Source organism: Ornithorhynchus anatinus, chromosome X2, assembly GCF_004115215.2.
Source record: "Ornithorhynchus anatinus isolate Pmale09 chromosome X2, mOrnAna1.pri.v4, whole genome shotgun sequence".
NCBI classification, from domain to species: Eukaryota; Metazoa; Chordata; class Mammalia; order Monotremata; family Ornithorhynchidae; genus Ornithorhynchus; species Ornithorhynchus anatinus.
In genome coordinates, this window is record NC_041750.1 from 1,679,852 (window position 1) to 1,702,870 (window position 23,019).

The 23,019-nt window shown below is 63.3% G+C and overlaps 1 protein-coding gene across 19 annotated transcripts in view; it reads right to left on the minus strand.

The window, feature by feature from the left end:
- Positions 1-177: 177 nt before the first annotated feature.
- Positions 178-23,019, minus strand: part of LOC100092558 (protocadherin gamma-C4-like) — a 129,029-nt gene continuing 106,187 nt past the window's right edge. For 17 of the 19 annotated variants that reach the window (XM_029053306.2, XM_029053303.2, XM_029053298.2 and 14 more), the window contains exons 2-4: positions 12,157-12,215; positions 5,884-5,972; positions 178-1,971 (exon numbers count right to left, since the gene is read on the minus strand). In XM_029053306.2, the coding sequence (XP_028909139.1) occupies positions 1,691-1,971; positions 5,884-5,972; positions 12,157-12,215 (429 nt within the window). In that variant the 3' untranslated portion in view covers positions 178-1,690. Of the gene's footprint in view, positions 1,972-5,883; positions 5,973-12,156; positions 12,216-14,919; positions 17,506-19,200; positions 21,727-23,019 lie in introns of those variants that run through there. The other 2 variants (XM_029053289.1, XM_029053290.2) reach the window with 2 other exon arrangements.

Here is a 23,019-nt window from a genome sequence, read left to right on the forward strand (position 1 = left end):
CGCCCACCCCGTCACGTCTGCTTCCCGCCCAGGCAGCGTCACCCCTTCCCCATCCCCCGGCCCCCCGGATTGAGGGGGCGAACGTCCCCCGGGCGCACACACACCCTCTGTCTCTCTCTCTGTGTCTCTCGCCCTCCCGATCCCTCCCTCTCCCGCGGACCCACCGGAATCAGCCGCTCAGAAGAGACCGTTTTATTAATTTTTTTTTTCCCAAAGAAAAAAAAAAAGCCATATAAATATTAGAGTATAAAACTGGCGTAGGACACGGCGAGGCGGCGGGGCGGGGGGGGGGGGCGGGGGCGGGTCTGCACGGCTATAGGGAAGGAGAAGCGTTTAGAGGCCGGGTGGGCGAAAGTGGTCAGTACTGGACACGGGGCGGGCGTGGGAGGGGGCTACAGCTCACGGAGACACGAGGCGCACTGGAGCGGGACTGAGAAAGCACACGGCACTGGCTACGCACGGCTACTCTACACCAGCTGGGGGGCAAGGACACTATTCGCTACGCCAAGGGGGGGGGGGCGGGCCGGTGGGGAGGGGGTCTCCCTAGGCCCCTCCAGCGGTGTAAACGGATCTAGTGCAGTACCAGGGCTAAACCCGGGGGTTGCTAGCGGGATATCCGACCCCCTCGCCCCCCTCCCCCCGGGGTCTGGGTACCAGAAGGCAGCGGAGGACCCGAGGGCCTGGTAGAGGAGAGCAGAGGGCACCCGAGGGGGGCAGGGGAGGGCGGAGCGGGCGGGGGGGCTGGCATTTGGCGAGGAGGGCCCGCTGGCCCGTCTTTCCCCCCCCCCCCCCGAGCCCAGCCGGGGGGCCCGCCGGCTCCGGACGTGCCAAGGGCACACGGTGCCCACCCGCGGTGGCCCCCTCGGCCTCCCCCTGCCCGGGGGTCCACGGGGTTCGAGACCCGCGTTCCGGCCGGGGGAAGGGCGCCCGAATCGGCGGGAGATGTGGGTTCTCCTCGAAGGGCGGAGAGGCCCGCTAAACCGGTCGATGCAAGAGAGCCGCCCGTGGGGCCGGGGGAGGGGCCGTTGGCATGCAGTGGACTGGGAAGGAACGTGAAGGGACCCTCCCCGCATCCCCACTCTCGCCGCCTCCCGCTTCGGCCTCGGGGTGGGGGGTGGGGGGGCGGGGGGCGTCCAGCCCGTCACCGGCCGGCCCAAGGCCGGGCTCCGAGCGGGCGGGAGCGGAGGGCCCCGTCTCCGGCCACCGGAGGTCTGCCCTCTGCGCCGCGCCGGGAGCCGGAGGAGGGAGGGGGGGGGTCGCCCTTGGGGGCCGGGGGAGGGGTGGATTTGGCTACCGGGTGTGGGAAGCCACGAGGGCCCTTGGGCCCCCCGTGACCCCCACGGGGGCGAGGCATGAGGCCCGGGAGGAGAGACGGGTCGGGGGTGAGGGCTGGGGGTCACTCAAAGCGGGAACCCCGGGGCGGGGGGGGGGGGGGGCGGGAGCCCCATCTCACCGCCCAGAATCGGGGGTCCGGGGGTGGGGGGGCCGACCCCCGTTGCATATTCAGACCCCCAGCCGGGGGGCGAAGGAGCAGAGAGAGGGGCGGGGAGAGCACAGAGCCCAGAGCCCAGGGCGGCCACGGTGGGGGGCAGCGGCCCGGAGGGTGACCCCGGGCGGGTGGGAGACAGGTGGAGGGCCCGGGGGTGGGGTGGGAGGAGGGGGGCGTCGGGCTCCGAACGAGACGCCCTTCCTACTTCTTTTCCTTCTTGGCGGATTTCTTTTTGTTGCCCCCGCCGCCGCCGCCGCCTCCGCCGGCCCCCGCGCCGCCCCCGGCCCCGGCCCCCGCGCCGCCCCCGCCGCCGGTGACCTTGGCGTCCCTCTTGCCCGCGGCGTTGGTCAGCGTGGCCGTGCTGCCCGGGATGTAGACGTTCTGCCGGTAGTCGGGGACGTGCTGCAGGGTGAACTGGGGGCCGTAGCGGGCGCTCAGACCCATGGTGCCCGCGCCCAGGGTGGAACTGCCGTCGGCCGCTTCTAGGAAGAGACGGGGGACAGACAGAGAGACACCGAGAGACAGAGAGAGACGGGAGGGGGGGGGGGGGGGAGGCTGAGAGTGGACCACGAGCCCCGGCCCGGGAGACCCCACTTTTGGGCCCAACCCCCTCCCCCCCACACTCCTTCCAGCGCCCCCACTCCTCAACCTCGACCCCCTCTTCCCTTTTAATAATAATAACGATGATGTTGGTATCTGTTAAGCGCTTACTATGTGCAGAGCACTGTCCTAAGCGCTGGGGTGGGCACGGGGGAATCAGGTTGCCCCACGTGGGGCTCCCGGTCTTCGTCCCCATTTTACAGACGAGGGAACGGAGGCACAGAGAAGTGAAGTGACTTGCCCCCAGTCACGCAGCTGGGATTCGAACCCACGACCCCTGACTGCAAAGCCCGTGCCCCTTCCACTGAGCCACGCTGCTGCTTTTGACAGCCCTTTCCAGCCCCCCTCGATACCCACCCCCATTTCAGCTCCCTGCGATACCCACTGCCAGCCCCCCGCCCCCTCATTCGTTCTTTCATTCATTCGATCGTATTTATGGAGCGCTTCCTGTGTGCGGAGCACTGTACTAAGCGCTTGGAACGGACACTTGGGCCACAGACAGAGACAATCCCTGCCCGACAACGGGCTCACAGTCTAAACGGGGGAGGCAGACGACAAAACAAAACAAGGAGTCAGGCGTCAATGCCGTCAAGATAAATAGAATCGTAGATATAGAAACATCATTAAGAAAATAGAGTAATAAATAACAAGTGCTGTGGGGAGGGGAAGGGAATAGAGCAGAGGGAGTAGGGGGAATGGGGGGGGGCAGAAGGAAAGGGAGGGCTCAGTCTGGGAAGGCCTCCTGGAGGAGGTGAGCTCTTCGCCACTCCATTCACCCTCCGCTCTTATCTTCTCCCCACGATCCCCCCAAAATGCCACACGTTTTCTCCCTCCTCGCCCCTCCCCACGATCCCCCCCCCCCTCCCGGCCCTCTCCCCTCTCCTTTTATCACCCCAACCCCAGCCTCCGCCCCTCCCCCCCGGCTGAGTAGCAGCGCGGCTTAGTGGAAAGACCCCGGGTTTGGGAGTCAGAGGACTTGGGGGTGTCTAATCCCGTCTCCGCCACTTGTCTGCTGTCTGACCTTGGGCAAGTCACTTAACTTCTCTGAGCCTTACTTACCTCGTCTGTAAAATGGGGGTTCAGACGGTGAGCCGCCTCGTGGGACAACCTGATTTCCTGGTATCTACCCCAGGGCTGAGAGCAGTGCTCGGCACATAGTAAGCGCTTAACAATGCCATCATCATCATCATCATTATTATTAATAATAATAATAATAATACCCCTATCCCCTCATTTCTCCCTCCCTGCCCTTCCCTCACTACGTCCCACTCTCGGACCCTAGTCACCCCAGTCGCAGTCCCCGACTCCTTCCCGACACATTCCACTCCCGAGACCCCTAAGCGCTTAGTACAGTGCTCTGCACACAGTAAGCGCTCAATAAATACGATTGAATGAACGAACGAAAGACCCCTCCCCAAACAGGCCCAGGCTTTCTCCCCGCGCAAGGAGTCGCCGTGCCTCGCCGGCAGGGGGCAGAATCCCCCATCTGTCTCCCGCTCCCCGCACGGAGCGGCGTCGAGGGCAGAGTCACGGGCCTGGGGGGGGGGGGGGGAGGAGGGAGAAGAGGATGGGGGCAGGGGGGCGGGAGGAGGGCCGGAGGGGGGATGATGTTGTTGGTGACTAAAGGCCGGAGAGGCTGAGTAACGCCGGGACTCCGACCAGGCGAGGCGGCGGCCAGGACGGAGGCGGGGGCGGGGGAGACGGGAAACGTTTCCTGCCCCCCAAGGACGGGCCGGGAGGGGACAAGAAAGGGGCCCGCGATGGGTCGTCCCCCCGGGGGTCTTCCCGCGGCAGCCCGAGGAGCCGGGTCTGAGAGATGAAAGAGACAGTCCCTGCCCAGCGCTCATCTCCTTTAAGCGCCTGAGGGTTCTGCTCCCTCGCCCCCTCCCCTCGATTTTCCTGTCTCCGTTAATGAGTTTAGGCCCCGACCTCGCCGCCCCCCCCCCGGGGGTCCCCTTCCCACCCAATGAGGAACGCCAAGCGGGGCGGAGGGGGTCGCCTGGGTCTCAGAGAAACCGCGGGACTTGGGAAGCCACAGGCGCTGAGCAGGAGGGAGAGAGAGTCGGCCTGAGCTCCAGGACTCCTGGCTCTTCTCCACCTCCCTCCCACTTCCTCGTCCTGGCCTCCCCCTGACCCCGCAGCCCCTCGCCTCCCCTCGATGCAGAGCTGCGGGGCCTCGGTCGGCCCGTTTGTAGGTCTCTGTCTCTCCCTCCGTGTGTCTCTTTCTGTTCCCTGTCCACGTATGTCTCTGAGTGTCCGTTTCCTGTCCGTGTGTCTCTGTGCCTGACGTCGGTGTGTGTGTGTGTCTGTCTCTGTCCCTGCTTGTGGGTCTCTCCGTATCTCTCAATATGTGTGTGTCCGTCCCTGCGTGGGCCTCTCTGTCTCCCTCTGCATCTCCGTGTGCGTTTGTCTCTATCCCTGCTTGTGGGTCTCTCTGTATCTCTCATGTGTGTGTCTGTCCCTGCGTGGGCCTCTCTGTCTCTCTCTCTCTGCATCTCTCAGTTTGCGTTTGGCTCTGTTCCTGCCGGGGTCTCTCCACCTGTGCTTCTAGATAGAGCACGGGCCTGGGCGTCAGAAGGTCATGGGTTCTAATCCCCACTCCACCGCTTGTCTGCTATGTGACCTTGGGCAAGTCACTTCACTTCTCTGGGCCTCAGTTCTTTCGTCTGGAAAGTGGGGATTGAGCCTGCGAGGCCCACGTGGGACAGAGACTGTGGCCAACCCTATTTGCACGTATCCACCCGCAGTGCCAGGCACGTAGTAAGCGCCTAACAAATACCACTGTTATTAGTATTGTCTCTCCCCATCTCTCAGTGGGTGTGTCTCCGTGTCTGTGTGCCTACTCATGTGTCTCTCTGAGTGACTATCGATGTCTCTGTTCGGGTGTATCTCTGTCTCTCTTCATCTCAACGGATGTGTCTCTCTGAGAATCTGTCTCTGTCCCTGCCTGGGGTCTCTCTGCCTGTGCGTCTCTGACTCTCAACGAGTGCGTGCCTCTGTCTCCCTCGGTGTATGTCTTTGTGTATCTAGGAGTCTCTGCCTGTGTATCCAGAAGCTCCCCAACCCCTGCCCTCACTTCGTCCCCCAGGGCCAGGGGCCAGCGGGACTGGGTTCAAACCACAACCTTTTCGACCTTCTCCGCTCTGTTTACTTAAAATCCTCCAGGCTCCGGCAGCTCCCCGTTCCGCCCACGGCCCGGCCCCGGGCCAAGCCCGCCGCGAGTCTCGGTGCGCCTCTGGCCTCTCTGACCGGATCCACCCCGGCCCGGCTCGGGAGCTCCGTCTGCCACGCCAATCCCAACTTCAGTCCCGCACGATTTCCATCCCGGCTACTCCAGCGGGGAACGGGCTCTCCCCGAGCTGAGAGCCGAGGCCGACAGGCACATAAACCTGGCAGAGGCCGGCCGGGAACCAGGACGGCCCAGCCTCCCCACCCCCCCACCCCTCCATAATAGCCCCAAAGTCCCCTCCATCTACCTCCTCCCCCAGCCCAGCTCACCCTCCTGGGTGTCTCAGCGGGCCCAGCTGCCCTCTGCTCTAGGAACGGTCATCGTCTCCTCTCAGGGCCTCCCCCTTCGCCCCCATCCCGGGATCCTTCTCAATCTGACCACCCCCATGGACTGAGGCCTTCCCCGTCCTGGTTTCCCCTAATGGCTGGACTCGGTTTGGGTGTTTCTGGGCCCAGGCCGAGGAGGTGGAGTGGGGTGATGAAGGCCTCAGTGGCAGCCCCGGCCCTCCCCCAGCCCCCCGACCCTCCCCCCACCCTCCTCTCCTCTCCCGTTCCTGAGAACTCACCATTGGCGGAGGCCAAGATCATAGCCTGCAGCATCTCCGTATCAAATTGGTTGTTGGGCCAGGTGCCTCCTTCATCACCAGGCTGGGATCTGGGGGACAAAGAGGGCATGAACCCCTTCCCAGCCCGAGAGAGTACCTCGCCTCCTCCCTTGACCCTCCCGCCCCCACGAACTCGCTGCCCAATCTCAAGATTCCCTGTGGCCGACTCATTCATTCGTTCATTCAATCAAATCTGTTGAGCACTTACTGTGTGCAGAGCACTGTACTTAGCTCTTGGGAGAGTACAACATAACAATAAATAGAAACATTCCCTGCCCACAATGAGCTTCCACAGCTGAGGGGGCCCAGCTCCTCCCATGCCACCTGTCAGGCCTGTGTGATGCCCCTCCGGGTCAGCTCCAATCAATCTATTCTATTTCTTGAGCACCCACCCTGTGCAGTAATAACTGTAGTACTTACAAAGCATTTACTATGGGCCAAGAGCTGGGGTAGATCGAATCAGGCACAATCCTTATTTAACCGCCACTTTACAGAGGAGGAAACTGAGGTCCCATGAAGTGAAGTGACTTGTCCAAAGTCACAGACACAGAGTCACAGGCAAGTGAAGAGCCAGGATTGGAACCCAGGTCTCTTGGCTGCCAGTCCTGTGCTCTTTCCACTGGGCCACCCTGCTTCTCAACTATTAAGTACTTGGGGGAGTACAGTAGTGACAGTAGTAACATTTATCGAACAGCTACTTGATGTGGTGCACTGTACTAAGCGCTTGGGAAGCATAGAATAACCAACTGGCATGTTATCTGTCCACAAGGAATTTACCCTTTAACGGGAGAGACAAATATAAAAATATTTACAACTAGAGAAGCCACTAGATAAGTGGCTTTAGGACCAGCAATCCCACTCCTACTTATCCACTCTATTCTCCCTTCATACCTCAGCTTACACTCCTTGCTCTTCTCGAGCCGACCTTACTCACTGTGTTGTGTTCTTGCCTCTACTATGACCAAGCTCTTACTCCATCACTCCCCATGGCCTGGAACTCCCTTCCCCGATTAATTTCTCCTCTCATCAGTTTACAGTCACCCCAGTGCACACCAGCAACACCTGTGCCAGCTGAGCACTTAGATAGTCACACCCTATTCCTCTCAATTATTCAGTGGTATTTATTGAGCACTTACTACGTGCAAAGCACTGTACTAATGCTTGGGAGAGTAAAATGCCAAAAGGTAGGTGGAGGCAATCCCTGCCCACAAAGAGCTTACAGACTAGAGGGGCAGATAGGCATTAAAAGATAGGCATTAAAAAAAATAGGCATTGTGTCTGGAACAGAGTAAGAACTTAATAAATACCATAATATATTATGAATAAAATAAATTGTTGGGAGGCTGAGGGTGGAGTGAATATCAAAGTGCTTAAGGGGGACAGGCCCAAGTGCAGAGGCAACACAGTAGAGAGTGTTTGAACAGGAAAGTGAGGGTTTAGTCAGGGAAACCCTCTCGGAGGAGATGTGATTTTAAAATGGCTTTAAAGATGAGGAGAGAGATGATCTACTGGATATGAAGGGGGAGGTAGCATGTGGGCAAGGGGTCAGCGGTGATGATGATGATGATGGTATTTGTTAAGTGCTTACTATGTGTCAAACACTGTTCTAAACTCTGGGATAGATACAAGCTAATCAGGTTGGGCACGGTCCCTGTCCCACATGGGGCTCAGGGTCTTAATCTTCATTTTTAAAGATGAGATAACTGAAGTTCAGGTAAGTTAAGTGACTTGCCCAAGGGCACAAAGGAGACAAGTGGTGAAGCTGGGATTAGAACCCAGGCCCTTTTGACTCCCAGGCCTGAACTCTATCCACTAGGCCATGCTGCTCAGTGAGAAGGTTGGTGTTCGAGGAGGAGAGTGTGCAGATTGGGTTGTTGTGGCACTTTTCTGTATATTTTACATACGCTATCATGAAAGCACAAATTCATCTGTCAGTGTTATTTACTGGGCGCTTATGGTGTGCAGAACACTGTATTACAAAGCTTGGAAGTGTACACTAGAGTAAGTTCATGTACACAGTCCCTTTCCTTCTACTAACTGTAATTTATTGCCATGTCTGTCTACCCTGCTAGATTGTAAACTCCTTGAGAGGAGGGATCATCTCTCCCCTTTGAGACTTTGCGGGCAGGGAATGTATCTGTTGATTGTTATATTGTACTCTCCCAAGGGCTTAGTATAGTGTTCAGCACACTGTAAGTGCTCAATAAAAACTATTGACCGACTGACTAATTCTACTCCCTCCTTATTTCTTAGCTGCTTTTGACAACATGGTCCACTCCCTCCTCCTCAAAACACTGTTAGGATTCGGGTTTGCCGGTACTTGGTTCTCTTCTTACCTCTCTGGCCACTCCATCTTCCTTCCCTCTGCTCCCCCTCCCCTCCCTTCCCCCCCCCCACCTTCTGCTCCTCCCCACAGCACTGTGCTCATTTGTATATATTATTTATTACCCTATTTATTTTGTTAATGAGGTGTACATTCCCTTGATTCTATTTATCGTGTAATGTCTTATTTTGTTCTGTTTTGCTCTGCTGTCTCCCCCGATTAGACTTTGAGCCCGACATTGGGCGGGGATTGTCTCTATCTCTTGCCAAATTATACATTCCAAGCGCTTAGTACAGTGCTCTGCACATAGTGAGCGCTCAATAAATACTATTGAATGAATGAATATATCTTAGTTTCGCTGTTTCCTGCTCTTTCATCCTCTTTCTGCAGGCATCCCCCAGAGCTCTGTTTGGGACCCTCAACCTTATGCTCACTCACTGTCCTATAATCGACCTCTCACTTGGCTTCAGCTACCACCTCTATGTGGCTCCCAAATCTCTCTAGCCCTGACGGTTCAGCCGACCTTCAATCCCACATCTCCTCTTACCTCCACTCAGATGTCCTATCAGCCCCTCAAACTCAAGCACGTATAAAACAGAACTCCTTATTTCTCTTCCTAAACCTACACCTCCCCATAACTTTCCCATCTCCATCGACAAAACCACTATCCTCCCCATCGCAGAAGCCGGCAACCTTGGTGTCACCCCCAGCTCTTCACTACCATTCACCCCTCACATCCTGTGGTGTTTCTTTCTAAATATTTTCATTTTGTAATGGTTTTTATTAAGCACTCACTATGTGACATGCACTATACTAAGCACTGGGGTAGATACAAGCTAATCAGGAATCAATCAGTCCATGTCCCATGTGGGACTTACAGTCTCAATCCCCATTTTACAGATGAGGTAACTGAGGTACAAAGAAGTTAAGTGATCTGCCCAAGGTCACACAGCAGACAAGTGGCAGAGCCGGGATTAGAATAAATGACCTTCTGACTCCCAGGCCTGTGCTCTATCCACTAGGCCTTGCTAGAGATCCCGGCTCCCGGCCCGTGAGCCTTGGGAGAGACATAAATGTTTCTGCTGGGGCTGATTTTCGGATACACTGATGGGACGGAGGGTGGTCCTATGGCAGCAGGACCAGCTGGGATTTGAGGAAGCGCAGAGTGGGGCTGGAGATGGAGGGGCCTGGCTCTGGGGGCTGGTGTATGTGTTAGGAGGAGAAGAGTAGATCCCGAGCCTCATCAGCTCCACAATCGCCTGAACCCACAACCTCCCTAGTAAGCCCAGGCCCTGGGGCTATTCCCGGGGGTTGTCAGGGACTATGTAGAACCCGTGGCTCGGGGGAAGGGCGGCAGGGGCTGGGAATCGGGGGAACGGGGCAGAGTGGATCGGAGGGAGGAGGAGGGAGAGGAGACCCTGCACCTGGAAAGGCCCAGAGGCCGGGGAACTGAGGGTCAGGAAACCAAGCAGCAGGGGCAGTTACTTAGGGTTTGGAGAGCTGAAGGCAGCGGCAGCTGCTCGTGCTTCTCTGCTCTGGACAGGCTGGAGAGGAGGGAAGGGGTCCCACTCAAAAGCGCTTTGGAGGCGAGAGCCAGAGGCATCAGGGCATTAAAGCATGGCTCAGTGGATAGAGCCCGGGCCTGGGAGTTAGAAGGTCATGGGTTCTAATTCCAGCTCCACCCCTGCTGAGTGATCTTGAGCAAGGCATTTCACTTCTCTGGGCCTCAGATACCTCATCTGGAAAATGGGGATTTAGACTATGAGACCCATTGTGGGACAGGGACTGTGTCCAACCCGATTTGCTTGTATCCATCCCAACGTTTAGTACAGTGCTTGGCACATAGGAAGCGCTTAACAGATACCACTATTACTATTATTGTTACCATTCCTCCGGGCGGGGGAGAGGGCAGGACTGGAGAATGCCATGGTGTGTGTTGGTGGCGGGGGCAGGGACGTCTGTTTGGCGCCGGAGAGGGAACGGATGGAATAGCTCAGGGATTAGGGGAGGGGAGGTGGCGGGGGGGGGCGCTCGGTGGGGGCTTTGCTGAGGTCCGGTCGGTTTCAGGACTGCCCCACACTCGGGCCTTCATCGGTACAACGCTTTGAGATCCCAAGGACGAATAGGAATGGACAAGGGGAGCCGCAGTGAGCCTGGGCTAGAAGCCCCCACAGGATAGGGTTCAGGGAGGACGAGAGAAGAGAGGAAGGGGGATGGGAGGAACGGAAGGAGAAGAAGGAGGGGAAAGGAAGAGGGGAGGGGGGAGGTGGATTCCTGGAGAGATGATGGATTTGGGGCCTCACGTGGACAGCCGAGGTGGGGGCGGGGCCACCCAAGTCGCCATCTCGGTTTAGATCCTCCCGTCCTTCCCCAGCCGGGAGGATGGGTTCCTCCCTCAGAGAGAGAGCTCACACGAAAAACCCCTGCTTTTTGGGGGCTTCACAGGGCAGGGTCTCTGCTTCCTCCTCCTCTCCGCCCCTCCCCCCTCCCGCTCCCATCCCCTCAGGGTCAGGAGTCCGACCTTGTTTATCGTACGGGAAGCGTAGGCCAGCATGAGGCACGGGGTGGGGGGAGACTTACTCTAACAGGAGGTCCCTTAGAGGTCACTGACCCCCCCTAAATCCCATCCTCTGGTCACCTGCCACGCCCGAGCAGTGGGGTGGGAGGGAGCGGCGTGAGTGACGGGAAATTGGGAAGGGGGAAACGCTAAATTGCATGAGGGGCAGAGAAGAGTCTTGGAAAGGTGGAGGGAGTTTGGAATTGGTGGGTGAAGGCGGGATATTGTAAGGAGGAGAGAAAGAGAAAGGGGGAGGGGAATAGGTACATAGGGAGGGCGATGGCGTACGACAAGGAGGAGGAGCTGGAGAGAGGGAGGGAGGGAGAGAGAGAAAGGAGGGAGAGACAGAGAAAGAGAGATGGGGAAAGAGCCAGGGAGGGAGGGAGAGAGGGAGGAAGAGACAGGGAATAGGAGACAGGAAGGAGAGACTGAGAGATGAGGAGAAAAACAGGGAAAGGGAGTGAGAAAGGGAAAAAGAAAGAGAGGCCAGGAGTCTGAGGGGAACATGGAGGAAGAGAAACAGGCAAGGGAAGACAGAGAGGAATAGAGACAAGGACAGGAGACAGAGAAGGAGAGAGACAGGGAAGGGGAGACTGGAAGAGACCAGAAGAGGGAGAAAGAGGGGGAAAGATAGGCAAGGGGATACAGAGAGAAAGAGACAGGAAGGAAGAGAGAGGGAAAGAGGAGGCGAGCGGGGGACAGAGAGGGAGATAGAGAGAATGAGAGACAGAATGAGAGAGGCAAAGGAAAGGGGAGGGACAGGGAGGGAGAGACAGGGCAGAGAGCGGTGATGAAGCAGAGACGAGGCTACCACTTGCCCACTGCCTCCTCCGCTGCCTCAGCGCTTCTCCTCAGCACACAGCCTCATTGATCGCGTTTAGCTTCTCCCCTCCCCCTTCCTCTCTTTCTCTCTTTGTCTCTGTCTCTGTGTGTGTGTCTCTCCCTCCCCACCCCCCCAAGGATGGTTCTCTCTCCCAGCTCTGCCGCTCTCCTCCCCTTTTCCGAGCTCTGCCTCCAGCCCCTGCCGAAACGGGACCCCGGATTTCTTGTATGTGTTGGGGGCGCGACCCTTCCCCCCTCTCGGGGATCGACTCGCTGTCTCCCCGGTCCCGCATTGGGTCGAAGCTCGATATATTCCTCTAAAAGGGTCTAAAGCCCCGCCTCCTGCTTCTCTTCCTCCCTCTGCCTCTCGTCTCTCCATTCCTTTCCCCTCCCCCCTCCCCAGCTCCCCTTCCCTTAGCTCTCCCTTTCCATCCTTCCCGATCTCCCTTCCCCCTTTGCTCGCCTCTCCCCTCCTCCCCCTTCCCTCTGCCCGCTCCCAAGCGGCTGCTGGGGAAACCGAAGCGACACTTACCCACTGGTGCCAGGTCTCTGAGCCTGAGAGAAACGCCAGTCCGTGTTGGGGGGAGCTTGCTGTGGAGGAAACAGAAGCAGCGAGTGAGGACGGAGAGGGGCAGACCCGAAGCTTGCAGGCCCCAGGAGTGGGGCTGTATGGAGAAGGGGAGAGTAGGGGGAAGGAGGGGAAGGGAGTCACTCTCCCCTTGGGGAACCACGCCAGGTCCGTGCGGCCGGGGGCCAAGAGGGGTAACACCATCTCATCAATCCTAAAATCCCCCCCCTTCCCCAAACTGACCCCCTCCTCTAATCCCAGGCCTGAGCGCCGGGAAAGGGGGAGTGCCTGCCCTCGTTACCAGCATTTCCTGCTCCCCCGAGCCCCATAAAGCTCTTCCTCGCCCATCTTCGACTCCCTGCGTCTCGCCCAGCCCCCATCCGCGCTCGGGCCAGACAAGACCCACGTCTCCAGAGAGGAGAGAGAACACAGCGGCTCTGTCCGGTGGATGCGCCTCGGGGCCTGTTTCCAGGAAAGGCACTCCGCAGCCTCCGTGTGGGGCAACCGGCGGCCGGGGCCTGACCCTCAGAGCAATCCCCGACCTGGTAGGGGGGGCACATTTTTCCTCGCAATTACCCGAAAAAGACCATTTGCGCACAGCAACGCCATTCCTGGGTCAGACCCACGATGCAAAAAGCCTAGGATCCAGTCTCCATAGCAACAAGAAAGTTGGCGGAATCGGGTGCTGGTTGCCTTTATAGACACCCACTCTCATGGTTACAGACTCTCCCCTTTCTAACCCTGACGTAACCCAGCACGGACTATTCCGCACCCCTGATTCTCCCCTCTCCATCCCTGACTGGCCCCCAGTGCCCCAGCACGGACCATCTCACATCCCTGACTCTCCCCTTTTCAACCCTGACTCTCCCCCAGTGACCCAGCACGGACCATCCAACAACCCGGACTGTCCCCTCTCCATCCCTGACTGTCCCCAGTGACCCAGCCCGGACTAGCCCACACTCCTGACTCTTTCCACTCTATCCCTGACTCTTCCCCTAGTGCTCCTTTCCAGCCCCAGTGGGGTCCCCTCTTCCTGGGGGTTGGGTCTTGGGGAACACTGACTCGTGTTCGCCTCGCCCACCCACTTCCTGGTTTGTAAAGGACAATTCTGTCCCCTCTCAGCCTGCCCCTGTCCAGACTGCAGAATCTTGTCCCATCTGATCTCTCCTCGTCCCAGACCACCCCGGGTGCCTTTCTTTGTCCCGGATCCAGAATTCCTGTAACCCCACATCTGTGTGGCGGGGACCAGGTCCCACCCATTTCTAGACAACCCCCCCCCCCCCCGGTGACCCCAGTCAGCGGCGACTCGGTTGCGGTTTAGAGACGAGGCCGCAGAGCCGGGAGCGGGACCCCGGACGCCAGTCAAGGCAAGGAGCCCCGATTTCCACCGAGGCTCAAATCAAGGATTCCTCCCGACTCAGGTGCTGAAACCGCTGTTTGGCTCCAGCCTCCAGGCTCAGAGTAGGACGGTGGGTGACTCTGGCCAGGCTGGGATCCTACCTGTAAAACCATGTGGAGGGCCGGGGTGACGGGAAGGGACGGGGGGGGGTTCAGCGCATACTCGGAAGACACTACAGCCAAACACAAACCCCCCAGAGTTGACCCCCCAAGCCCCATAATATACCCCCGACCTTCACAATACACCCCAACCCCGGAATATTCATATCCTTATTACTATATTATACTAATAATATATTCGTTGTAATTATTATGATATTCGTTTGACCCTTGTCAAGCACCGTTCTAAGCGCTGGGATAGATACAAGTTAATCGAGTTGGACACAGTCCCTGCCCCACATGGGGCTCACAGTCGAAGTAGGAGGGATTAGGATTTAATCCCCATTTTTCAAGTGAGAAACCTGAAGCACAGAGAAATGAAGTTATTAGCCCAGGATGACGCAGAAACACGGCAAGCTATTGGCAGTGTCAGGATGAGAACTCAGGTCCCCTGACTCTTAGTCCCTGGTTCTTTCCACTGGGCCACGCTGCTTTTCAGAGTGCACCTCGACCCGCCGAGTACACCCTAACCCTATAATACACCCTGTCGCCACAGTACATACCAAAACCCCTTAGCCCACGCCTCCATCACAGTACACCTCCTCCCCCACAGTACACGACAGTACCAGAGCCCGCAGTACACTTGTCCCCGCGTGTGTATCCTGACCCCCCAAAACACCGCACCTCCACAGTGCCCTTTGGCGTCATTCCTCTCCTCTCCCTGCCCCAGACTTCGATCCCTTCTAGACCGCCTTTTCCCCAACGGATATCCCCTTCCCCTCCCCTCAGTATTCCAGCAGCGCGGGGTTCGGTCCTTCAAGCTCAGTGCGGGGTAGGGAGACCCTCGGGGTCCCCGCTCCCGGAGACGGAGTGCGAGGGGCTCCTCCAGCCCCAGTCCCCCTCCGGGTCCCGGGGAGATAATAATAATAATGATGATGATAATGGTGGTCTTCGTTAAGCGCTTACTATGCGCAAGGCGCTGTGCTGAGCGCTGGTAGATACAAGGTACTTGGGTTGGACCCAGTCCCCGTCCCACGTGGGGCTCACAATCTTAACCCTCGCTTTACAGATGAGGTAAATGAGGCACCGAGACGTGCAAGCGATCTGCCCGAGGTCACACAGCAGGCAAGTGGCAGAGCCGGGACCTCTGACTCCCAGGCCCGGGCTCTATCCGCTTCTCCATGGACCGGAGGGGCGGAGCCGGGGGAGGGGAGGGAGCGGCCCCCTCACCTGGCTCGGCCCCTTCAGCGTCCCGGAGCGGGGCAGGAAGGCGTCGAGCTCCGCGGCCGGGGCCGGGGGCTGCGGGGCGCTGAGGGGCCGCAGAAAGGTGAAGTCGCTCCCCTCGGAGCCGGGCGAGAAGCAGGTCCGGTAACAGTGGTTCTGGGGGCCCGCCGGCCGCAGGGTCACCTCCATGTACTTGAGCGTCCCGTCGGAGCTCAGCTGGAGGGTGGGGCTGGACCGCTTGTAGAAATCCCTGGACGGGGAGGCCCGGCGCGGGCAGCAGCGGCCCTCGTCCCCGGCTCCCCGCAGGCACCGGGCGGCCAGGACGGTGAAGGTGACCAGCGACAGGAGGCTGATGGCCGCCAGGGCCACGATGAGGTAGAGGGTCAGCTCGGACCCCTCGGCCGGGCGCGCCGGGAAGTGGCCGCGGGACCCGAGGGCCTCCTCGAAGCCCGCGTCCTCCAGCACCACGAACACGGTGGCCGTGGCCGACAGCGCCGGCTCCCCGTGGTCCCGCACCAGCACCTCCACGCGCTGCCGGGGGTCGTCCCCCTCCCGGAGGGCGCGGGCCGTGCGGATCTCGCCCGTGGGCGCCGACACGAGGAAGAGGTCCGGCGCCGTGGACTGCGGCAGCAGCGAGTAGGAGAGCCAGGCGTTGTGGCCCGAGTCCGCGTCCACGGCCGCCACCTTGGCGACCAGCGAGCCGGCGGGCGCCGAGCGCGGCAGGCGCTGCGGGAGCCCCAGCTCCCGGCCGGGCCGCGGGTGGAGCACGGCCGGTGCGTGGTCGTTCTGGTCGACGACGAAGACGTGCAGCGAAGCGTTGGAGCCGCGCGGCGGCGAGCCGGCGTCTCGGACTCCCACCACCAGCTGCAGCACCTGCAGGAGCTCGTAGTCGAAGGCGCGCAGGGCGAAGACCCGGCCGTCCTCGGGGTGGATGGACACGAAGGCCGAGGCCGGGGCCCCGCGGGCGCGGCCGTCCACGAGGGAGTAGGTCAGGCGGGCGTTGTCCCCCGCGTCCGGGTCGGAGGCGGCCACGGTGCAGAGCAGCGAGCCGGGGGGCCGGTTCTCGGCCACGTGGGCGCTGTACAGCGGGCGGGAGAAGCGCGGCGCGTTGTCGTTCACGTCGGAGATGTTCAGGGCGATGGTGAGGCGGGTGTGGAGGGGCGGCGAGCCCGCGTCCCGGGCCCGCAGCTCCACGGCGTAGTACGGCACGGCCTCCCGGTCCAGCCGCGCGCTGGTCAGCAGCGAGTAGTGGTCCTCCCGGGCCCGGATCTCGAAGGGCAGGCCGGGGGCCAGGGCCAGGCTGACGCCGCGGCTCCCGCCCGAGTCTCGGTCCCGCACGTGGAACAGCCCCACCACCGTGCCCACGGGCGTGTCCTCCGGCACCGGGTTGAGCAGCGAGGTGAGCAGCACCTCGGGCGGGTTGTCGTTGACGTCCTCCACCTCCACCTGCACCACGCAGTGGCCCTCCATGGCCGGCACGCCCCGGTCTCGGGCCCGGACGTGCAGCTCGTGGAAGCTCCGCTCCTCGAAGTCCACCGGGCCCAGGACCCGGATCTCGCCCGTGCGCGGGTCCAGGCCGAAGAGGCCCCGCGCCGCCTCGGCCGTGTGGTCGCCGAAGGAGTAGTCCAGCCGGCCGTTGGGGCCCTCGTCCGGGTCGGTGGCGTTGAGGCGCAGCAGCAGCGTGCCCGCGGGGCTGCCCTCGGGGAGCCTGACGCGCAGCCTCGGCGGCTCGAACCCGGGGGCGTTGTCGTTGACGTCCAGCACCGTGACGGTCACCCGGGCCGTGCCCGAGAGGGCCGGGCTGCCCCCGTCCACGGCCGTGAGCACCAGCAGGTGCTGCGCCCGCGCCTCGCGGTCCAGGGGCCTGTCCAGCACCAGCTCGGGGAGGAGCTTGCCGTCCTGCAGCGTGTGCACGCTCAGGGAGAAGTGGTCGTTGGCGCTGAGCGAGTAGGCGCTCACCGTGTTGGCGCCCACGTCCGGGTCCTGCGCGCTGACCAGCGGGAAGCGCGCCCCGGGGGCGGCCGACTCGGCGATGCGCACCTCCCGCTCGGCGGGGCTGAAGCTCGGGGCGTTGTCATTGAGGTCCAGGATCCGCACCTCCACGCGGAACAGCTCCAGGGGCTGCTCGGTCACCACCTGCACGGCCAGCAGGCAGTCGGCGCTGGCCCCGCACAGCCTCTCCCGGTCCATCTTCTCGTTCACCAGCAGGGCGCCGCCGGTGGCGCTCAGGGCCAAGTAGCGCCGGCTCTCGTCCGAGCCCAGCTGCAGCCGGCGGCCGGCCAGCTCCGGCCCCTTCAGGCCCAGGTCCTGGGCCACGTTCCCCACCAGCGTCCCCGGCTCCGACTCCTCCACCACCGAGTAGCGAAGCTGTCCGGCCGCCCAGCCCCAGCTGCACAGGGACAGCACGGCCAGCCCGGGCCATTTGCGAGCCGGCGGCCGGGGCGTCCGGGACTGCATGGCCCGTCCAGTCCGGGCGCTCCCGAGGGGACTCCGGGGGGACTCCGGGGGCCGGATCCCAGCGGCCGAGGTCCCTGCGGCTTCTTCCCTTCGCTTCGAAAACGGCTCCGGGGCTTGTCTGCCTGCAGCCTTAGTCACCGAGTGGCGGGGGTGGGCTCTGGGGGGGGGGGGGGGAGGGCGGGAGGGAAGGAGGGCGGGGGGCGGAGGGGAAGTGGGGGGGGGGGGGCATCAGAGCTGGAGCAGGGGGGGAGGAGAGCGGCGGGCCCAGAGAGGAGATCCCCCAGCCTGGAGGCGCGACGGATTGGCTGAGAATCCAACCCGCTCTCGGCCAATGACGACGACTCCTCGATCCCTGAAACCTTAGGAACCGGCGAGGGGGGTGCGCTGAAGACCCTCCCCCTCGGCCCGCCCCCCACCCCCCACCATCACCACCCGGGCGGCCCCCGCGCTCCGCGCCGCCGGTTGAATCAGACCAGCTGGCGGGCAAGTTTGACAGCTCACATGGTGCTCGCCGGGAGGCCGGGCGGCTCGGATGCCGAAACGGTACAAAACTCCTCATTGTCCGCTCCGGCAGCTTCGTGCGTGACTTCAGACGCTTCCCCCCATTCGCCGGGACCGCCGACAAAACGCGCCTTTGTGCGGGGGGCGGACCCCCGGGGTCTCCCTTCCGAGTCCCTGAACGCGGAGATTGGCGCGCACGGAGTCCGAGGCCTCCGTGCCCGTCCGACTCCGCGCTCCCAGCCAGCCGGGTGCAGGCCTTGGGGCACCGCGGCGGAGGGCAGAGGCTGGGCACGACCTTGGCCCCCGAGCCTGGACCCCCCTCGCCTACCAGGTCCTCATCCCGTTAGGCCTCCGAGTCCCCGCGAGCCTGGGCCCAGCGCAGCGCCAGCTAGAACGGACGGGTCCAGGGAGGAAGGTGTTTCCCGGCGCGGGGAGGAACTCCCAGTGTCCGACTTGGAGTCTCCTCCGCCTCCCCTCCCCTCCCCAGCCAACTCGGACCCCGGATTCCACCCGGGGGGCAGGGGACATCGGCGGAGGAGAAGCTCGGCCCCCGGCCACGTGGCGCCTCCACCTCTCCCGCGCCGGAGGCCTCAGCTTTCTCCCATCGGGCCCGCAGCCAGGAGCGGCTTCGGCGTCGAGAGCCTTGGGCGTTGGAGAGGGCAGGGCCGGGGCGGGGAGGAGACGGAACCTTCCAGAAGCTATGGGCAGGAGGCCCTTGAACTTCTCCCGTCCGAGCCCCGCCCTCCGGCTCCTGGGCGCGGTGGAGATCCCAACCCCGTCAGTTCAGGCGGGGGGGGGGGGCGTGGGGAAGGGTCTCCCGGGGAGGGCGCTTGAACCCTGGCCCCTCCCCGACCCCAGGGATTCGCGGCCGTCGTCGCCCACTTTGCGAGACAGCTGGATAGAAAAGACGAGGAGCCTCGCGGGCGTGTTCCCGACGGGTCCCTCCCCTCCCTCCCCGGACCCGCCCCTGCGAAGACCTCCCCCGGATCCCTCGGCTCTCCCTCGGGCTCCTCTTGCCGCCGGACGGGGCGGCCGCGGCCCCGCGGGGCTGGTGGTTCTGCCGTTGACCCGCGGGCACCGGCCCGGCCTCACCGACCCGCAGGCCTCAGGCACCAGCCCAGCCGCATCCCGGCGCAAAGGCGGATCAACGCGCTGGCCGGTGCCAAAGCCCTAGCCTCCGGGAGGAAGGGGGCCGGGGGGTGGCGGGGGCGTTCCTCGGACTCCTCCGGGCCCGGGCGGCCTCGAAAGCCAAGGGCCTAGCGCGTGATTGACGCTCGGCCCCTCCGGGTCAACCTCCCGGGCCCCACCTGGTCGCCCAGGGGCTCTCACCTCCGGACCGTAGAGCAGGTCCGAGGTCGGGCAGCTCGGGCGGACCGCCCCGCCCGGCGAGGGCGCGCTCCCGGGCTTCACCATCATGAAGCTGTCGCTCCGCGGGGGCGCGGAAGCCAGGGGCGTGCAGCCGTGCGAGTGGCCGCCCACGTCCACGAACTTGATGGGCTCCTCGGCCCCCAGCTGGATGCGGAGGATGCCGTTGGACGGCGGCGGGCCCTCCCTCCTCCGGGGCCGGCCGAGGCAGGCGCGGGCCCGGGCGGGGCAGCTGGGACAGCAGGCCGAGCCGCGGAGGCACCGGGTCAGGAGGGCCACGAAGGAGCCGAAGGAGACGAAGCAGATGGCCACCAGCGACACGGCCAGGTAGAGGGTCAGGCGCGAGTCGCCGTCCGGCTGCGCCGACGAGTCCCCGACGTCCGAGAGGGCGGCGTGCGCGTCGTCCTCCAGGGACACGAGGAGGGTCACCGACGTGGACAGCGGCGGGTTGCCGCTGTCCTGGACCATGATGACCAGCCGCTGCGGGGGGAGGTCGGCGGGGATGGGCCCGGCCGTGCGGATCTCGCCGGCGTAGCGGGACACGGCGAAGAGCGTGGGATCGGGCGCCTCGAAGAGCTGGTAGGAGACCCAGGCGTTGTAGCCCGAGTCCAGGTCGACGGCCGTCACCTTGGTCACCAGGTGGCCGGCGCTGGCGGAGGGCGGCAGCGCCTGGGGGCACAGGGCCCCGGGCCGGGCCTGCGGCCGGAGCACGGCGGGGGCGTTGTCGTTGACGTCGAGGATGAAGAGGCGGACGGTCACGGTGCTGCTGAGCGGCGGCTCGCCCCGGTCTCGGGCCTGCACCTCGAACTGCAGCGTCTGGGTCTGCTCGTAGTCGAAGGAGCGGGCGGCGTGGACGGCCCCGGTCTGCGGGTTGAGGGAGAGGAAGGAGGAGGCGGCGGCGGCGGCGGCGGCGGCCTCCCGGCCCCGCGGCTCCAGGAGGGAGTAGGCGATGAGGCCGTTGAGGCCGGAGTCCGGGTCGGAGGCGGCCAGGGAGCAGAGCAGCACGCCCGGCCGGTTGTTCTCCTGCACGAAGACCTCGTGGGAGCGCCGGAAGAAGGCGGGCGCGTTGTCGTTGACGTCCGAGACGTTGAGGGACACGGTCCGCTGGCTGCTGAGCGGCGGCGACCCGGCGTCCGAGGCGGTGACGGGGATCTCGTAGCTGGCCTGGGCCTCCCGGTCCAGGGCGGCGGCCGTGACCAGGGAGAACTGGTTGCGGAAGGCCGACTTGAGGGCGAAGGGCAGCCGGTCGGGGATCCGCAGGCTCACGTCGCCGTTGGAGCCGGAGTCCGGGTCCTGGACGCTGATGAGGGCCACCACGGTGCCCGGCTCGGCGCTCTCGCGGATGCTGCCCAGCTCGGACGTCAGGGTGATCTGCGGGGCGTTGTCGTTCACGTCCAGCAGGTCGACGCGCAGGCTGCAGTGCTGCTCCATGGCCGGGGCGCCGCCGTCCCGGGCCCGCACGTCGAACTCGTAGTAGGGGTCGGCCTCGAAGTCGAGCGGGCCGCGCAGGATCAGCTCCCCGCTGGCCGGGTGCAGGCTGAACAGGCGGCGGACCCGCTCGGCCGTGTGGCTCCCGAAGGCGTAGGTGACGTTGCCGCTGGGGCCCTGGTCCGGGTCGGAGGCGTTGAGCCGGAGCAGCACGGTCCCCGCCGGGGCGCTCTCCGGCACGCTGATCCGGTAGGCGGACTGCTCGAAGGCCGGGGCGTTGTCGTTCACGTCCAGGACCGTCACCCGCAGCTCCGCCGTGCCCGAGCGCGGGGGCGTCCCGCCGTCCAGGGCGGTCAGCACCAGGCGGAAGTCCGCCTGCTTCTCCCGGTCCAGGGGCTTCTCCAGCAGCAGCTCCGGGACCAGGCTGCCGTCGCCGCGCTTCTTCACGTCCAGGGCGAAGTACTCGCTGCGGCTCAGCCGGTAGCTGCTGACCGAGTTGCTGCCCACGTCGGCGTCCCGCGCCTTCTCCAGCGGGAAGCGCTGGCCCGGGGCGGCCGCCTCGCCGATCTCCAGCTCCAGCCGCGGCCGCGGGAAGCGAGGCGCGTGGTCGTTCACGTCCACCACCTCCACCTCGGCTCGGTACATCTCCAGCGGCCCCTCGGTCACGAACTCCAGCGGCAGCACGCAGCTGGCGCCCAGCCCGCACAGCGTCTCGCGATCGATCGGGTCGCGGACCAGCAGGGCCCCGCTGCTCAGATCCACGCGGAAGTGCCGCCGGTTCGCCTCGCCGGCCACCTGCAGCCGGCGGCTCGACAGGCTCCCCACGTCCAGCAGGAAGTCCTGGGCGATGTTCCCCACAAACGTCCCTTCCGGAGACTCCTCCGGGACCGGGTAGCGGACCTGCCCGGACACCCAGCCCAGGTGGTAGAGGAAGAACAAAAGGGGAGCCCTCAGCCGGACCCGGGGGCCGGCCCGGCTCCGCGCCCCGCCGCGCATCTCGCTCCGGCCGATCAGCGCCCCCCTGTCAACCCCTCCGCCCCGCCGGGACGTCGACCCGGGGGCCGCGACCCCCCACCCCCACCCTCCCGCCCCCCCCCGCGGCCCCGTCCACCCCCCGAGACCGCCTGGCCGCGGCCGCCGGAGCCGCCGGCTTGCCTTTCCCGGCGTCTGCCCTGCCCGGTTCGGTTCGGCTCGGCTCCGCAAGGGTTACCCGCCGTTTTCACGGGTGGCGGGGTCGATTCGTCCTCCTTTCAGCACCCCATTGGCAGACAGCGCCGCCCGGGCTCAGCCAATGGGCACCGCAAAGGCAGACCCGCGAGCGGCAGGGTTAATGCGGCGCGCCATGGAGGAGTCGCAATCCCACCTCCTCCCTCTCTCCGTCTCTCGCTCTCCCTCCCTCCCTCCCTCCCTCCATCCCTCCATCCCTCCCTCCCGGCTCAACCTTCCCTTCCCTGGATGATTTTCTTTCTCCCACCCCCCCTCCCAGCCCGCCCCGGAGACACGGGCAACCCCTCTGCCTCACCTCCCCGTGCGCCCCGCCCCTTCGGGCCCCTCGCCCCCTGCCCCCTTCCTGCCTTCCTTCGACAACCTCCCCCGGCGGGGCGGGGAGAGCCCGGGAGACGACAGGCGATGGAGGAGCGGATCGGTTTGCATTCACCTGTCGGTCTGACACCTAGAGGAAAGCGCAGGCTTCAGGGTCTGCCCGCGGCTGAGCCGCGCCGCCAGACCGAAGGGCAGGGACGTCTGGCGGCCTGGGGCCGCCGCCCGTTTTGCCCGTGGGGCGGCCAAAGAAATCACGGCTAACGAACCGATCGCAGAGAAGATCCCCGCGCTATCGGAGAAGGAGGCGGCTTCGGGGCCACTTCCCTACACACATACACACACACACACACACACACTCACACGTAAGGGATAACAACGCAGGGCTCCCTCTCAAAGCCTCTCAAGGACACGACGCAAAGTCTTGGGCGGGGGGCGACGGTGGGAGGGGGAGAGAGGGGGACTCGTTGCACTTCGGGGATGCCGAAGAGCGTTTGGAAGACGCCGCGATTCCGCTCTTACACCTGCAGGACGCAAGTGCCTAAATGCCTCTGGCTTGGGTTTTTGTTGTTGTTTATTCGCTGACAGACTTTACCTGCACGCTCAGGAGCCCTTTGGGGGGGGGGGGGGCGGGGGAGGAGCAGGAGGGTGGGGAAAGTCCTTTCCTAGAAACCCTCTTTCCTTTGAATCCAACAGTCCGGTAAAGAAAAGGGGACCGGACCGGGACAACTGCCAGAGGGGTCTCCGTCGCGACCTGGGATCCGGGCTCTCCTAAAGTCGACGCAAACGCACTAACCCGGCCCTTTGGGAGCCGAC